Genomic DNA, 19,028 nt, shown 5'->3' with positions numbered 1-19,028 from the left:
CCACAGAGGTGACATTCTGGAATCACTCTGCTGTACCTGAGCACAGAACCAAGTAGGATTTGTGCCATGGTAGAATGGCTACCAAATTCAGAACTCTTGTCTGCCCTTAGCGGAGAATCTATGCTTGGTATTTAACATTTATATACAGACGTGGTTGAAGGCATTTCCACACAGAACCCATCAAAGATTCATGGCTGAGCTCCTACTGGATCCAGCAGAGAGCCACAAGAAATTCTGGCTTAAACCTCAAAACAATTTTCTAAATACCAGGAAAAGTCTCGAACTGATGCTGCCTCTGTTTTGCAGGCTGTTCACTGATAGCTGTGCAGAAGTAGTGCTCCTCTGCATGGGATAGACATTATCACACTGGTCAGGTTTCCACCAACAACGCAGTAGGAAATGGTGACTTGTACCCACTGGCTGCTCACTGGCAGCTGCTGCATGAACAGCAGCTCTTGCTGAGAGAGGGATGCATGTGTGGGAATCAGGGTGACAAAAATGATGGGAAATAAGCAGTTTCTTGTCCATTAGAAGTGGATTTGATACTTCTCTATGCAACCTTTTAATGAGGTTAATGAAGACATTATAGAATAAATAAGACTTCCAGGGAACTATAGTCCCTTCTAGAAATCTTTCAGCTATCCTAAACTCAGGATATAATCTAGAACTGAATGCTTATTGCAGTATAAATTCCCCAACAAGTGACACAAGGAGAGGAAAGCAAATGTTCGAATTTGGTTTTTTAACTCCAAGGCTTTTAATCTAGACATTTCAGTATTAAAGGCATTGTGCTTTAGTTAGTAGATTACCTTTTCAAAGTGCATGGTTGCTCACCAACAAAAATCCTCATGGATTTCCCACTGTTTAGGTATTTTCCAGCTACAGTCAGCAATGTTCCTCCAGATTTGGGGCCATAGGTGGGAGATATACTTGTTATTACAGGATTCTGAGGGGAGGTAAAAATAAAACCAGTGGATTATAAAATTATTTTCAAAATGTAAAGAGGAGGAATTAAAATATTTATTAACATTTCCGTGAAGTAACAATAAAGCCAACAGAAATACAGAATTTACCATGCTGTATTGGACTCATGATGAATCCCTTCCAGTTAATATTGAAGCTAATTTTGACTATAAAGGTTTAATCATAGTGCTTACCACGTATGAAAATGTACCGAACAGTGTTTTGCCACGTCCAACAGAAACACTACTGGATATATTAAAACCTGGACGTTTTGCAGCAGGAACTGTGCATTCCAGCCTTTAAAAAACAAGGGAAAAAATGGGATTACATTTTTTTCTGATTTTCTGATTTTTCTATTTAAAATAGAACCACTTCAACGTCATAATAATGGAGGATCCATACTAAACAGATCATCAATCTATGTGTATCATGGATATTTCAGAAATAACAGCTAAAAGAACTGTGTCCCTCTTCTTCAACACTAAATACAAACACTGTGGTCTTTATAATACTTGGCCACAGAATATAATTTTAGTATATCAAATACATTTCAGAAAAAAGAAGCATGATGGAAAAAACAAATATCTTCTATTCAAATGCTGATGGTTTTTTTGAATTTTCCTTTAGTATCAAATTTTGGCAGACAATAGGATTAGAAAAAAATGCATCATATACACAAATTTATTGTAAAAAATTAAATATTACCAAAAATTAAACTTGAACTTCTGCAGTAGCATGTGTCAATGTATTGTATTACATTCACATAGTCTCGTATATAATCTAGTCTCCTTAAATCATCTTGTTTCCCTTAAAACTGTTCAGAACAGCAGTTAGGAGAGTGCTCAACATTTCTGGAGCACTTGCTGGAGTATGCACTGCTATGTATGTGAATAGGAAAGCTGTGCTGTGATTTGCACATTGCTTTGGTGGTAGAGAGAGGATATTCACTAACTTATATTTCTTCAAGATAACAACCAGAGTAACCTCTGTCTTAAACTTAAGCCAGTGTCTCAAATGCTTATTTCTGAGGAGGAGGAGGAGAGGTGCAGTCGAGGGGCATAAGCCTCTGGATGATGAAATACCTGCATCTTCTCACACTTCTCTCCAGCAGCTTCACAGATCAGGAAGACAGAGGTGACATAACCTAGCCCAGCAGGATCCTGGCCAAAGGAACCTGCCCCCTTTTCAAACCTTTGAATAGATTCATTCTTGCCAGCTTCCACAGATGTTGAACAGCATTTCACAGACAAATCAGAAAAACTGCTGCAGGAGCTCTTGGCATAAACTAGATCTATCTGATCTCCATTTTGAGCATTGTTTTTCTTGGGGAGTTTATTAAACCATGGGGTTTTTTTCAATTTGAAATTTCAGAACCAGAGATGATATTTATAGGCTGAATGTTTGTATTTGCAAAAAAATCCATACCACATAAAGAACATCTGTATAAAAGGAAATTAATATTTTAGGTTTCTTACCTATTTTTGTTGCTAGACTTTACTTCCAGAGGACAAATTTGTCCTCCAATATGGACTACTGTATTTTTTAATTCAAATCTATTATTTTTGCTGAATCCGAAGTCCCATCCACACAGTGTCAATTTTGTCCCACCTTCTATGGGAGCGCTGCTTGGGAGAATCTGTTAAAAAATATTGTGTTAGTTGAATCAGGTTTTCTTGAACTTCATGTGGAGCTAAAGAATGGGTGAAGGAATAATTTTAGGAAAGCATTTCTTTTGGTAGATTATGTCCTAGCATTCATCTTAATTGTTCTTCACCTTTCATTTGTCACATTATGAGCTTTCTATGACAGTGGCAATAAATAACAAAACCTATACTAGAAAGCTTTGAAAGACAGTGTTTAGGGGCACTGAGCAAGCTGTGCATTGTAATAGTCTTTTAAATCCTGCCGTTCTTGTCTTTCACATCTTATTTCTGGAGTGTTAAACATACAATGTACTTATTTTGTTAGAAGCTGAATGCTGAACACAAAAGGACCCCCAAATGACCATTTTTTGTCAGCTTGATGAAAGTTGGATTCAGAGTGAAGTAGCTTCAAAGACACCATAATCCAATATCACATTGACTGTGATAAAGTTAACACGACTTCAGCTATTCTTTCCTTAAATGTTTTACATTTGGTCACCTCTAATTCCAAGCTAAAAATAAACTGCCCCTCAGAAACATAGAGACAATCTACAAAGGAAATACTTTTTTTTGTGTGTGTGTGTGTGTATTGTAAATTGTCCTGTAAAATATAACAATAGTGGGAAAAACATAGAACACTATAGAAGTCTTACAAAACTCCGTAAAATACTGGTCAGTACTGTCAGTAAAAAAACCCTCCAAACCCACCAAAAAACCAACCAAAAAAAAGACATTAGTCCAGGAATTATGAGGACTTTCAACAATACTGCATAATTTTGCAAACATACCAGTACCCCTAGACAAACAAAAAAGAATGAAAGGAATGACAGACTGAATTTATACTTGTGATCATAATGCCTTAAGTATCTTAAACTTAATGCTTTAGTGATAATAATTTTGCCCCTAAAATGCAATACAGCTGTGTCCTTCAAAGGACCCGGCTTAATTTTCAAGCTGAAAGGAAAGTGTTTGAGTGATACTTGGCTATTATTTCATCTGGAAATCCAGTAAGACAGCACATTTCTTTTCAACTCTCTTGTAGCCATACTTCAAGACTCTCACAAATGAACTATTGTAGATAGGCAGCTGAAGAATACTTCAAAAGAATTATACCATATACTATATATGGGGAAATTTACTGCCCTCATTAGAAACCAGACAAAGAGTCTGATCTAACATGCACTGAAGCCAGGAGGAATCTTTCCTGTTTTTAAAAGAGCTTTGAAGCGGCTCTCAATGAGCAAAGAAGAGGGAACCTATGCAGGAGCAGCACTTTTGCACAAATCCGTAAAAAAGGAGTGATACTCACACAGCCCCCAGACACACAACTGCAGCTAAGAGCATGGAGCTGTACTGTGCCCATGGAATCTGTGCTATTCCCAGTTTTAACTTTTCCTTATTTCTTTGGGGTTTTTCTTCAAAATCTGGATTTGACTTCAGATCCTAGTTTTCCACTCTGTTCAATATCTCAGCACATTACCTATTTCTGAAATAACGAAACCCTAGCAGAGACTGAAATTGCTCTGTGGGGGTACAGGGTGTCCTGATGTTTTGTACAATAATACATTGACATGTGGCATTTGAAGAGTTTGAAATGTAATCCACAAGTTAGCAAAATAAGGGCTTCACAAAGCCATACAGAATAAAAATGGAAGGTACCCAACTGGTTTTTAGCGATCTTACACGCCAAAAGAGACTTGTGATAACAAACCTGTGTGCCTTAATTGAGGGATAGTAGGTATTTACTATATTCTGTCAACAAATTTAGGAGGCAAGACCTCTAAGTAGATAGCAAAAACTAAACAAACAAAATCTTAAAGTTTTGTTTTCAAGTTCTGCAGATATTCCCCCTGAGTGTTGTTATTCAAGATTTATTTTTGTTCCATTTGTTCTGTATGATGAAATGTCTGAAAGTCAAACATGGTTTTCCAGACTTTTTGTTGGGAGAGTTGACAGGAATGGATAGTGAACCTCCTGATCTTTGAACTGAGGTATATGTAGGCCTCTTCTGTGTACTTACATTGCACTGGTAGTAACAGAAAACAATCAAAATGCAAACCAGTTATAAATGCTATGAAATGCAGGATTCAAAAAAAATATTGTGTTATCTCTACTGATAACATGGAGCAAGTCCTGCTGCAAGGCCTGTCATTCTGCTGCTCTCTGGACTTTTGTTTACAGCAGAAAGTTAAGTTTTTGTTTTTGGAAAAATTTAAAGCATTGTGTTTTCCTTTTATTTATGTTGACAGCTAATATCCACTATATACTTAATAAATTTTTTTAAAAAATACCTAATTATTAAAGTTTCTTTAGCCCATTCATTTTAATTCAGAGACAAGAACATGTACAACCACATATGAAATTTCCAGCAAAGCCTCCAACCTAAACAGGCAGCAGAAGGCCTGATGTTCTTGATACGTCTGATACAAAAGGCAGCTAAAATGACTCACTTTAAAAACAACAACAAACCATGTCAGATTTTTAACCACAACAAAGAATCAGAAGGGAGACCAATTTGTTTCTTCTTTTACACCCTTCACCTTTTAGCGTGACCTGAACGCCACGCGCAGATGCCTGCAATTTGTTCCAGCACCAAGTGATCTCCAAGGAGACTCCCTTGAGTCCCCTGGCTTCCCTCTAGAACTGCTTGTCCAGGCTGATGAAACTCCTCATTGTTGGCAGAGGCAGTGGATGGGAACAGACTGGGAGTCAGGCTGTGGAGGGGATGTGTCCCAGTGCCTGCCCTACTATACTGTCTGTGTCTGGGCAGAGCTGACTGCTCCTCTCCAACCCACAGCTCCAAGGGAAAGTGCTTAAAGCAGGGAAAAGAGACAAGGATCTGCAGGACTCCATGGGAAAACACTGGGCTTCTTCTCTGCCATCCCTCCTAAGAGGAAAATGTGTATTTTTTTTTTCTTTTCCCATTGTACACCACTCTGTGTAATAACCTGGGAAAAGAAGACTTAGTTAGCTAACAGCCACTGGACCAGACCCTCAGAGAGCAATCTGTTCCCCTCAGGTTAAAGCGATCATATGACATATCTCAAGCAATCTGTCCCTCTGAAAGCTGCAAAATATTAGGGAGAGGTTCGGACTGAATTTCAGATACAATGCAAAGCAGGTCATCCTCTGTTTGTTAGGAACAAAACTAGCTTGTTTCTTACATTTTATGCATATGAATTTAAAGACAGATCAGAAGATGATGAATAATCTGTTTTATATTTTTTTCAGTAATCATGTTAAATGTCATGGTCCAGTAGAGCATGAAATTTATCTTAACAGCTAGCAATCCAAAGAGATTTAAGTACCTAGCTGCATTTTTCTCCTTACAAACCTTCTAGAAGCAACATCTACCAACATCGGCATGCAGTAATTCGAGATTCATTTTAATATCCATCAGTGTCACAGATCCATATTCATTACAGCAGTAGACTGGGCTTGTGCTGAGCAGGCAGGGCTGAGCCACATGGGGAAAGGGAGCACCTAGCCAGCCTCACACCTGTTCCCACTGCCTCACGTCCAAGGGGGCTCCCCTCCCAGCAACTTCACAGGGACTGCAGAGGTGGCTGTGGGAGGTACGCCTCTTGGTCTAAGTGCCTGTGCATGGGCTCCAGGCTCTTGGTTCTTAAAACTGCTGAGTGCACGCATTCAAAATTAAAATAAAAGGGGGCTACATGAGCTCAGCCCCTCTGAAAATCAGAAACTAAGCAGTTCAGAGCCCGAGAAATTTTTTTTGAGCCATGGAAATACACAACCACTGTTGTAAAGTTTGCAAATTTAAAAACATTAAGGGATGCTACTTGTGCTTGAGGTCTAGAAAAAATGAAACAAACTGTGCAGGGTAGGTGAGCCCCTTGGGCCTGCAGAGGTACAGAAAAATGTATAAGAGCTAATTCTCAGTGTATACCTTTGAATTGGTGATTCAGTCTCATCCAAACTAAGGTGGAAAGGATTATTTCATTATCTAATACAACCTTTCTGAAATAAATGTACTGCTGCATAAAGGAAACTATTCACATTCTGCATAAGCAATTTTTGTGCATCTCCTTTGAAAAGTAAATGGCAGTAGAAGGTGAGGCAAATTGCCCCTTCCCCTTCCATTTTCCATCCATTTTAGCTTTGATTCCTACAACTCTTCATTTTTTTTTTACTGAATTTTGCCTGTGTTAATCCTAAATTTTGTGTCTGAAAGGTCAACATGGAAAAAACCAACCCCATAAACACGTTTCTATATTTATTTCTAGATTAATAGCAGTTTTGCCTAAAACTTTAAAACTTAAAAAAATTGTTGTACATGAGATCATATGCCTGGCTGAAAGAAATACATTATTTATTTAAAACCCCTTTTTTTTTTCTCTCAAAGAGTTTGGCATATCAAATTTTCATCTCTGTTTATAAGTTGCATTCCAATGAAGGAAAATGAATTTTTAACTACATGATGTAATTTAAATGTACTAACACAAGTGAATGGGTATAAATGCTACCAGAAAGTTTTACACTTGTCCTTCCCTTAGATCTCTAGTCCATCAACTGCCCTACAAACCTCTGCCTTCACAGTTATGTGACACTCCACATGAGAAGATTTGGTCCCAGGTACCGTACAAATCCTGCATTAACCATAGCTAAATTAAGACTGGACTGTACCAGCACAGCTCTCTGCTCATCTGTGCCTTTTTGTTCTCGCACACCCTTGATGAGCTTTGGCTGGCTGGCAGCAGCCTCTGGCTGCCCCTGTCCCAGGAGTGCAGCTACACGCTTGCTCCTCACTGGTGCCAACTGGACCCATGGGAACAAGGAGCCAGGGAGGGACATTATGTAAAAAGAACTTCTCCAGGTGCTTGATAGCAGAAAGAGGGAATTTTTCTCACAGAGAAACACCAGATTTTCCTCCAACACTGGACCCAGCACAGGGATGGATGAACAGCGGGAGCCAGAGACCTTCTGTGTTGGGTCAGGCTGTGGCAGCTGTGGGCAGGAAATGCTTTCCTCCACTTTTGCCTCTGAGAGGGGTCTGAGAGGAGGAGTGCTCCTATCTTTGACTGGCCTTTCCTGTCAGACCCCTGCCAGGCTGGCTCAGACCCATCTTGTTTCCCTACCAGAAGTGCTTTGTAGGGCCAGGGATCTCCCAAGGCTGGTCAGGATGATCAGACAAACCTGTCCACCCATGAGCATCTTAGCCCACAATACTCAGGGAGACAACGTGCATCCAGTCAGAGGATTTATGGACATCAAGGCTGAGGGGAAGTTGGGGACAGCTGAAAATTTATCATGATTACATAAACAGAAGATGTCTACAGAGTGCAGACTCTTCTTCCCTCAAGAAATAAATGTGAGAAATCCACCATTTTACCTCATAAACTGTAGGCAAGCAGGTGTCCTGGGTCCAGGTGTTGCTGGGGCACTCAGAAGACCTGAGGCACTGCTGGCTGCACCAGCCACACTGCATGAAGGCCGGTGCCAGCAGGCACTGGCTGCAGGACCTGAAGTGACGGCAGCCTGGCCCCTTCAGCGGGATCTTTGTTATCTGTCGATGGAGAGACATGATGCACACATCCTTTTAATACGTACACTAAGTGGCAAGGAGAATCTCTATTTATGCATAGTGTGCTGGTGCTACTCAGATTTCAGATGTGCAAGCCACAGTTCGACTTCTCTTTAGCTCGGTAATTATAGGATCTTATAAGTAATTTAACTGACATGATTTTAAATTCACTTGGGAGAAACCCTAAAGGCATCTTAATGTTATATACAGTTACTACCAGCATCTGGTGTTTACAGCAAGATAGCATTTTTTGCTGATGGAGAAAGAAAACAGCAGTGAGCTCCTCCCAATTCTGCACCACTTCTTGGAAGGAAAACAGTGTAGCTCAGTATGCTTTAGTTTATACGTCTGTAAAAATAGGCATGATGGCTATTTCAGCTTTGGTGAGCTGTATTAATATCTGTGGCACACTTACAGCATGTGACTACCCATGTACTTGTTAACACCTATCATCAAAAAACCTATACTGTACCTAAAGTATAAGTTAAAATTTATATTGCTTAAAATATCAGGGTAGTTATGAAATAGTCACTAAACATGTAAGAATTATTTTTGGTCAAAATACTGAAATGAATATATAATTACATTACTATATAAGTGCCTTATATTTCTTTATACTTCAGTACCTTCCTTAAATTAATTTTGGACATTTTCTGAAGATCACTCTTATAAATATCTCATACATTTCTAGTAAATGATTAATAACAGCCTTTACTAATGGCTGATGTATTTCTGCAAGTTCTTATAGAACTCAAGGAGTCAAGTTATTGCTTACGATTATGGTTTAGGATTATCTGTAATATTATCTGCTGATGTTTAAAACCTATTCTTCAATGCATATCTACTTATGACAATAGCATATTTATGATAGCTCTTCATTTTTATTAACTCTTTGTAGGCTACATGCTAAAGTAATTTCCAAGCTTTACTGCCTTCCAGTTTTAAAAACACCCATGAAACACTTGCACACACAACCCTCCTTAAAAAGTTACAGTGTTGTGACACAAACCAACAAAAGCCAGGAAACTGAGCACCATTCTTTTCTTAAGCCATTGTGTGTTTTGTCTTTGCAAGCACTCGAATTAGGGACAGGGTTTCAGCCTTAAAATTTGCATTTCCTGGCTTTTGTTGGTTTATATCACAAGCTCTTACATTATTTAAACATTTCTCAATATTAGGCTGTCAGTTTGTTTAGTAGGGGAAAAATATATCTTGGAGGAAACTTGCAGCCCCAGTGTTCCCTAGGGAATGGCAAGGCTATGAGGACGCAGTGCATAAAGCAGCAGTGTGAACAGCTGCTCTTACCGAAAGTTGCTGCTCTGAAGGCAGGTTTACACAGGGCACAGAAGGATTAGATTATGAACCACTCACCTTTTTTCCAGTCACTACCAGGGTATAGCCATCATCTGTCAATGAATTCTTGACAACAACTTGGGGAGAGATGGGGTGGGAATCTAGCTGAAAGCTGACATGTGGAGCTGTGGGTTCTGAACGGGAAACCACTATCTAAGAAAGAAAGAAATTTTTAAAATCAGCAGGCAGTATGTAACAAAAATGCATGCTGCTCAGCTGTCTCATGTTCTCTGCTTGCATTAATTACTTTGCATTACATTGCATAATATTTTGCATAATGTTCCATCATAATCTGATTAAAGTGCTATAAAATCTACTTTATTTAACACAGCCAAATCATGGCTGTTGGAGGATCCTCAAAATACACCATATTTATTAAAATATGCAGGAGTCACTGCATGTTTCCTAGTCCTTTAATTTCAGGTATTTATAAATCACCATAAAAAATGAAGATAGGTCATTTAGTCAGTCCTATACATTTAAGAATGAAGAATTTTATCTACAATGTCTATTTAAAAGAATCTTAAAACTCCAGGTCTTCAGAAGTCAAAAACATTTCCTTTTATTTTCCCTTTGGTCCTTCAGTTTGAAAAGTAAACTTCACCCTGTGTCAACAGTCTCTGGTCTTGCTGCACGTGGGGCAATTAGATTACAAAGCTATGTCAGGCACTGCAGGTTGCCACTGTGGGCAGCCCCTCAGAGCCACAAGTATGCAGACCTCAATACCCAGAGCTGCCGAGATGGCTGCTGCACTGACAAGCTCCTTGCAAGATTTGGCTGGGCACCTTGAGCTCTGGCTCCTGCTGATTTCTGTGTGAGCCGGGTGTCCGGGACTGAGTATTCAAAGCACTTCTTAAATTACAGAGAATGGTGGAGGATCCTTTAGGAGATGCTCCAAAACGGAAGCCTAATTTAGTTGTCCTGAAGCCCCTTTGCAAAAAGCCTTCCCTCTCTTCCTCTGTCTTTAGATTTTAGGAGATCTTGGGGAGATTAGTCACACCAGTATGAAATTCCCCCACTACTCATCTCTCTGCATCTTGAGTTACCTAAATACTTCTGAGAATCTGGGCCTATTCCTGCAAACACACGCCTAACTTTACTACTGTAACTTTGTTGACTTTAACGGGATGAGTCATGGCTGTTAAGCAGAGGCATAAAGCATCTGCAGATCAGGGTGGATATTTGATAGCAAGATTTTATAGGCTTGGGCCTGCAATCCAGAAGGATGTGCACCCAAATGTGATAGCATCAGGCAACAAAGGCAGAGGATTGTTTACATGAGGGAATATCATGTTCATGTTTCAAAAGCTGTATCACGTGTAGTTTACTTAAGGAATTTAGATAATCAACATTTGCTGAGAAGTTAGGATTCAATGGGGTTCATTATTTAAAAAGATTGAAGCCACTCTGGAAATAACTCATATGTCAAATGTTTCATTTTTTACTATAATGAAGCTTTTCTTCTGTCTCCGAAGGCAGAATCAGAACAGCCAGGACATTGACTTACACAATTTCACTGGCTTTTTGCACTGCCAAGGTCTTTCAACAAGATGGCTGACTCCAAAACTAGACTTAGAGATGCTGTAATTATAGCTGATGTTTTGATGTAATTCAAGACTTAAATAAAATATATGAGCAGTTAATTCATGCCGATAACTGCTTCACATCCCAGAGGTATTTATAGTTAGGGATTGCAAGAGGCTTTTTTCTTTAAAATGAAACTGGCTTTGTTATAGACTTTGCTATGGATTTATTTCACCACACAGAAAGTGCAGCTTTTAGAAATCAATAAGGTATGATCATTTTTGGTGACACAGAAGTATGGTCTCTGACTCAGTGTAATAGGGCATGAGCTCTGTTTTTCTATTCAGGACAATGAAAAATAGAATGTACTGGAAAGCTGCATGAAAAAGCTTGATTAATGTTGGCATTATGGGGAGAGGTAGCACCACAGCTACAAATACCTTTTTAGTTGATCATTAGCCGTGTCTCATCTCGAATACCCACTGCTATAAAATGCTAAGAATTCTTTTCCATCATTAATCCAGGCTTCCTCTTATTGCCAAGCATTCTTTCTGATTGAGCCACAGTTTTAACCCTTTAAACACATCTGCATTCCAACCTCACAGCAATACATGAAAATTTGGATTCCATCTCTACAATCTTGGAAAAATTACTCGGTGCTTTAAACACTGACTGACCTTTATTTTACTGAGGTTGATAGTCAAATCACCTGCTCAAAGCCCAAGTGACTAGACCTTGACCTCATGACATACACGGAGCTCAGATTACACTTACTAACTCATGGAATAAAAGTTTGGATTTCGCTTAGAACTAATCTACCAGCCTACAGTGCTGCTATAACAGATATTAGATGCAAAAATGTTCTTTTTGGTCTATACAACTGTGTGATTTTCTCACACATCAGCCCAGTCCTTGAAATTCTATCTTACCCTTATCCAACATAATCCTGAAAAAAAAAGCAATTTGAAGACAGCTTCTACAGCAGGAAGAAGAGGCTACTTAGGACTCCAGTGTCGTTCTTATAAAGCTCTGGTTTTTATGGCTTGGGACTGAGCTGGTATGTGTGCAGCATAAATTTAATCTGCCATGGACACACCAACATACAGGGACTACTACCATGAAAATGGTTCAGTACTACAGAAGGATTTCCCTCTGCAAAAACTATAAAATCCTGAGGGGGTTGGGGGATGTCTTTTTTTGGAGGGAGGGGGAAGAGTGGATGTTGGATTTTTTAATTTACATTTTAATAATTAATTTATTAACCAAGCATTTCTCCAGAGCATAAGAGAAATGAAAGCTTATTTACATGCCTGCACTCAAGCAATTAGGAGTGAGGGAAGGTCTTGCACAGATAATTAACCAAAGGAGAACAAACAGGCATTAGAAGTAAATGGTCAGTGACTGCAATAGTAAGAAGTCACCAGAGGTGTTCTACAAGGTGTGTGTGCTGGGGTCCATTCTGTTCAATATACCCATAAATGAGTTAGAGAAGTGGTTGAGCAGTCCAGTGATAAAGTTTTCTGATGATATGAAGGTATTCAAGGTGGTTAGGATGAGGAAAGACTATGAAGGAAGGCAGAAGGTCTTTACAAGACAGCATGCCAAGGCAATAAAATGGCAGGTGAAATACAACAAAGAAAATTAATTTAAAGCGGCATATGATAGTTATTAGCAGCAGCCAAAACCAACCTAATAAATACTTAGAAATTATTAGAAAATGATTAGGGAACAAATCAGAAAACACCACAATAACATATAAATTCATGGCTTGCCTGAAACTTAAAAACTCTGTGCAGTTCTAGTTGCCTCTTGGCAAAAAAATGTGTTAAAAAGGGAAAAAGCTCAGAGAAGGGAAACAAAGATGATCAAAAGTCTGTAATGAACAATGACTGAGTATGGTATATGTGGAATCTCTATGAAAAATGAATAGAGAATCATGAGTGGGTAGAGACTAACCATATACTCTCTTCTCCATCTACCTGAAAGGGGGTTGTAGCCAGCTGGAGTTGGTCTCTTCTCCCAAGTAACAAGCAATAGGACAAGAAGAAATGGCTTCAAATTGCACCAGGGGAGGTTTAGATTATGTGTTAGGGAACATTTCTTCACCAAAAAGGCTGTCAAGCATAGGAGCAAGCTGCCCAAGGAAGTGGTGGAGTCACCAACCCTTGACGTATCTAAAAGACATGTAGAAGCAGCACTTAAGGACATTGTTTAGTCGTGGACTTGGCAGTGTTAGGTTAATGGTTGGACTCAATACTAGAGGTCTTTTCAATCCTAAATGACTCTATTATTTCATGATTTTATTCTAATAAAAATTCTAAACACCACCAAAAGACAAAACAAAGACTTGGGTTCAAGGCAAACAAAAGAATATGACATCCTAGCAATATGTGATGACCTACAAGACTCCCTGCCAAAGGATGTGAATGCAAGAGAAATGCACATTCAAAGGCAAACTCCACAGGTACATGGAAAGAGCTAAACAGACAAAAATCAATAGCTCAGGAAATCCCCAGAAAGGAAAAGTTGGAGACTTGAAGCAGAGGTAGTAGCCATGTATGTCTGGGTCCCTAGGCATCCACTTTTCAATACTGCTGGAGACAGGGCACTGAACTACATGGACCCTTCATTTAAATACATGTGGCTCTTCTGATGTCTTTGAGAATCACATTCAATATCAGTAACTATGACACCAGACATCCTTCTCAAAGTAAACACAGTATTTGTTTCTCTATTTAGAGAAAAACAAACAATTTTCTTCCAGCATAGCTCAGACTACTTCCACTAAGATAACAGCCAACAGTTAATTAATTAATGAATATATTAACATATTCTATATACTGGAAGTCAGTGATCACTTAGTTCCATGAACACTAAAACTATTAATTTAAATACTCTTTCATTGCCATCAGCTAGTACTAATGTTAAAGATGAAGACTTGGGTCTAGGTTTGTCTGTGCATAATATGGCAAATTAAGACTGTAATAACTTGAGTTGAAAACCAGCATGCAACAGCTTCTTTTAAAAATCATTCTGATGCTCAGTGCTGCTAGTCAGCAGGATTGAATTACAAATGTTACTGTCTACATGTTGAAATATCTTCTGCAAAAATGAGAGGCCTTCTAAAAGGAATCCAATCTAAGTATCATATTGTTATTTTTTCCCTGGATGTCTGGCAGGTGTATGCCATTACCAAGCAGAGATAGGCTCAGGGTTAACTTTATTGTGCAATGCCTCAAATGCCCTGGGATATGCAGCATAGCCTTGCAAAGGGCACATATGTAGCCATCTAAATGCTGTATATCATTCTAATCCTTGCAGAATATAATGGATATCTTCTGAAGAGTGTAAGCTTTTCTACTCAAACTGAATATTAAAACATATGTGCTCTTGAAACAGTTTTTCAGCACCAGGTGTTAATTTTTATTTGGCTATATGGATTTTGCATTTTGCAGTGTTTGATACCTTTTCTCCCTGCAAGAATCAAGATACATTCTTTACCACAGAAAAAACTGCTGTCATAAATGTTAAAAGTTGAGCTATAGATATGGAAATGCTACTTATCAAGAGTTTGCCACAGTTTTCTGTTGGCTTAAAAATGAAAGATGGAAGGACTGCAGCTATTCACATTCCTACAAATGCTCATGTGCACAGTTTGCATTTAGCCTTAAATAGGTCAGACTGCCAGTATTGAGAAGCCAGATGAATTGCTGGGGCATTGAAACAGGACAGCAGTGGGCACTGAGGACAACATTTGCAATGACTCCATGGGCATCCCATCACTCTTTCCTCCTCCAGGCTCCGTAGGGTTTAAAGTCCATGCTCATATGTTTCTTGACCTTCTTGCACTTGCTTCAAATATGGCTTGCCACTTGCACGGGTGGGTTTTATTACAACTAAATTTGTCTAGAGGGACAGGAACTGGATCAAAAGGAGTTTGATAAATTCAAATGTGCATATGGCTTCTAGTACACTACGGTATAAACTGGATTTGACTGAGCACAGTGAAAGATGCAAAGCTCTGTATTTCTTTGCTCTGTGTCGACTCATTTTGCTGACAGGCACCATGGCTCTGAGTCTTGGTTCCTGGAGTGGTGAGGTCTTGGTGCTTTGCTGCTTGCAAGAGAGCAATGTTGAAGACTTGGCTCTCTTGCTGAATTCTGGGACAAGTTTTCCCAATCCTTGAATGCAGTTACAAATAAAAAGCAGATGTGACTTTTTTTCACTGATTTCTGTAGCATGCATTATGTTCCCTGGCATGTAGTCTATGAAAGCAGCTACAACACATGCTAAGTTCTCTCTTTTTGGGGAAATGAGATGTGTGTTAAAGTTTGGTCGTGGTGTTTGTTTTTAATCATAAGTATTCCTGGGAAATGAGTGTGATTATCAAGTGTCTGTCTACTTGGATGTGAAAGACAACAGATTCGTGCTCAGTGTGTGAGAATTTCCCAAACCATTGATTTGTGAGTGCCCCATTCCCATACCTCATCAGGCAGAATCAAAGGCAACAAAATAAATGATAAGGCAGCAGGTTAAGGAAACCCCAAAAAGCTCTTTATCATTCAAAGCAGAATGAAATTATGAAATTCAATGTCACAGCATACCACTGGGACAAAACAAAAATAAATTTAAAAAACAATACGCAAAACTGAGGATAAATAACTATTAAGGATAAGGATAAATAACTATTAAGGGCCAAATATGGGTGCAATTTCCAGCTCAGGGTATCTCTGGGTCACCAAGTACCTGAAGCTGGAGGGTACTGAGAAAGGTATGACTGTGTGCTTTTACTTGCCTCATTCCCCTCCCTTATCTATCTTAGCCCCTGCCAGAACTCTGCTCCTTGAACCTTTATTATAACTCCATACAACCTTTCTTAGCAAAATGTCTGGTTAAAAATACCAGGATATAATGGTTATTTAGAATAAGGCTTACTATTAATCTGTACTGTTTCATGTCTAACTAGTGCAGGGAGCCCCCAGGGAGGGCGAGTGGCCTGTTGTGTGATGTGCAGTACTCCAGCAAGGCCTATCTGTGCCATCATGCTTTGGTTTTTGTGCCCGAAGCCATTTTCTGTCCAGAATCTGTTCAGATATGGCAATGCATTACTATGTTTTGCTAATGCTTGGTTTTCAGCTAGCACTGGCTCATGTCCAGCCAGATGGGACAGGACTGCAGCCAGCATGTGGCTGATGGCACCTCAGAGTCTATGTATGCCCATGGGAAGACCCTTTCCTCACCTCCAGAAGCAACACGATGGATGTCCTACTGAACCATGAAGATGAGAGGGCCCATGGTGGGGTCTCTCATTCCACACTACAGCTGCCCCACTGTGCACTGAGTTTCACTGGCATAGTCAGAAGGATGAGGTGGCCCTGCTGCCAAAATTGCATCTGTAGAGAGTGGTTGCCCATTGCAGCTGTAAAATGTGTAGTGAAAATTTCTCTAGCCCCCTCTTCCTCAAGAAGGTCACCAGCAAGCAGTGCATCTGCTGGGGTGCTATGTTGCTGAGGCCAGCTTCAAGTGTAGGGGGCACATGCACTATCCTGCTTCCAAACATAATCTCAGGCTGAGATCCAGCCTCTGCTCCGTCAAGGGCATTGATCTCTTGTTCATTGTTATGGCCAGACCAAATGTGAGCTTTTAAGAATAAATCTTGTTAGACATTCCCATATCCCACACTTCCCAGGGCTACCACAAAGATTTCCTCTTCCTGAAGAACTCATTTCATCATCACTCATAAAACACTCTCTGAAGTAATAAAAACTTCAGGCAGAAAAGACCCAAAACACCTTGAAACCAAGAAAAATAAAAGATATTTTATCTCAATGTATCATGGGGTGGAATTTTTTTTGACAAACTATAATTTCCCAAAATACTGGCTGGTAATGTAAGTGTCTTTTCCAGTTGTGAGTTGTATTCTCAGCGTAGTTTGGTTTGAACAGAATAAGGCTGTTTTACACCAGCTGAAAATCTGATTCCTCAGCTATAGCAGTGTGACTGGGTGCTGTTTTCTAATCAAATAACCACTGTGAAATACCTGATTCACTATGCACCCAACAGCTGTAGTTACAGTCTGTGTTCCCAGTCACAGTCTGAAAACAAGCACAATAAGAAAGGCCGAAACAGCTGCAACTTCTCAGCAGAAAAAAAAAAAAAGAGAAGGGGAAAAAAAAAAGTTTGTAGTCAGGCTCCAGCTTAGGAAGGAAGTAAAGCCATTTTTCTTTTCTGTCTCATGCATGTCAGCTGTCTTAGAAAAATTATTACTGGTCTGTTTTGTAACAGAAACTCCACAATATTTAGTAAACTACACACTCCAATCTATTCATGGCCAAATACAGATTTGACATTTCTGAAGCAGCCAAAACATGCTCAGTATGTTAATGGGCTGCAGTACTTTTCAGGAGAGATCTGGAATTCACCTCATGGCCCTAATTATCCTCCTTAGAAGAACACATGCATCTTCTCTATTTGGACCATCCAGATTGATTTTATTTTAGTCCCAGATTTTGACTGAAAAAAAAATAAGCATTTAGTGAAGGAGCCTATATTTACTTTCCAGTATCAGTGCTTTCTAAAGCTGTTCTGGTGAATAATTCTATTTTATTGAACTAAAAGCAGAAAACAACAGGTAAGGATTCCTTGGTTGGATGAAACATACCTGCTTCTGCATTCTGAATATTACTGGTTCTTTAGAAGACTTTTTTTAAATAAGTAAAATGTGGGCTATGTTCTGAGTTGGGTCATTAACAATTTTGATGCATAATTCTATAAGCTTTGGGGGAATCACTTGTAAAGTTAGGAACTACTCATTGTGATACATCTCTAAATACATCAAACCCCCAGAATCTGGTAGCCATCACCTACAGAAAGAAAAACGTACATGTTAAATCTGTTGAAGTTTACAGCTATGCTATGCTATAGTCATGTGGTAAAGAGATAAAAATAGATGGAGACAGAAATAGAGTTGGAGACAAGGGGAATATAGGAAGGTAGAAAACGATGAGCAGAAGAAAAGCAGAAGGAGATGGAAAGATGACAGGAAAGAGGAAAGAAAAGAAAGACAACATCAAGTGGTTGGCTGCTGATCAAGTGTAAGCAAGTATAATGGGGGTATATGAGAAACATTCTCAAATAAATTTCTCTCAGGTTCAGTAGCTTGCTGCTGCACCTACTGGCTTCCACAGCACAGGCTTTGAGCTCCAATTCAATTTAGATGACAAGATCACTAAGTTTTCAAGAGATCCTCCCCTACCCCCCTTAAATGTTTCATAACAACTATAAGAAACCCTAAATCAATGCAGCAAAAATGTAATTCAAATGTTCATTACTTTCACCAAGCTGTTGCTTATCTGGACACTTCAGGGTGCTGTTTTCAAAGACAGAGGTACTGTACTATTACTTCTTTTAATCTCATGGATGGCTGCTAGTACTGAAATTTATGTCAGAAACTAAATTGTCTAAATATGGTAAGGTTTGGTATTTCAGAGAAGATACAAAATGAAAGGGTTGAGCCGATTTTCTAAATTTAGAAATCTATATATGAATATTTTTTTCTTTTGCTTTTAAATAGTTGGCATGATAACATGTTCTCAAGATACTAACACAATACAACCAGTTTTAAAACAGGTTCCCTGATAGGTAGAATTTTTTAACTAATTTTCTCTGAAAGCATACCTGTGTCTGAAGTCAGCTTTAAATACCTACAAGTTACAAGGAGATTGCACGGGAAAATTCAATATTTGCTTGTACAAAGACCTAAAAATATGAGTGCAAATGACTGTGCAAAAGTGAGATGCATAATAAGTGAAGAGCTGAGGATCCTTTGCAATATGTTCCAACAGATTTCTGAATGAAACTACATTACATTTCATCGCTAAAAATGTGTGGAAGTCTTTGGGGAAATCTTTTTGATAAATTAGGCCATTGTTAGATTATCCTGATTTTTTTAACCCATTTTACTTCAGTAATGGTCATATAATAGCTTAATTTTTAATGATCGA

The 19,028-nt window shown here is 39.0% G+C and overlaps 1 protein-coding gene across 6 annotated transcripts in view; it reads right to left on the bottom strand.

Annotated features, from left to right (window-relative positions):
- Nucleotides 1–19,028, bottom strand: part of MET (MET proto-oncogene, receptor tyrosine kinase) — an 87,766-nt gene that overhangs the window by 33,024 nt on the left and 35,714 nt on the right. For all 6 annotated transcript variants that reach the window (XM_048301882.1, XM_048301880.1, XM_048301879.1 and 3 more), the window contains 5 exons: nucleotides 9,520–9,654; nucleotides 7,957–8,130; nucleotides 2,439–2,599; nucleotides 1,158–1,260; nucleotides 810–946 (listed from right to left, as the gene is read on the bottom strand). In XM_048301882.1, the coding sequence (XP_048157839.1) occupies nucleotides 810–946; nucleotides 1,158–1,260; nucleotides 2,439–2,599; nucleotides 7,957–8,130; nucleotides 9,520–9,654 (710 nt within the window). The remainder of the gene's footprint in view (nucleotides 1–809; nucleotides 947–1,157; nucleotides 1,261–2,438; nucleotides 2,600–7,956; nucleotides 8,131–9,519; nucleotides 9,655–19,028) is intronic.

This window comes from Corvus hawaiiensis, chromosome 4 (assembly GCF_020740725.1).
Source record: "Corvus hawaiiensis isolate bCorHaw1 chromosome 4, bCorHaw1.pri.cur, whole genome shotgun sequence".
Classification (NCBI taxonomy): domain Eukaryota; kingdom Metazoa; phylum Chordata; class Aves; order Passeriformes; family Corvidae; genus Corvus; species Corvus hawaiiensis.
The sequence above is the reverse complement of the archived record's forward strand: the minus strand, read 5'-3'. Positions and strand labels throughout refer to the sequence as shown.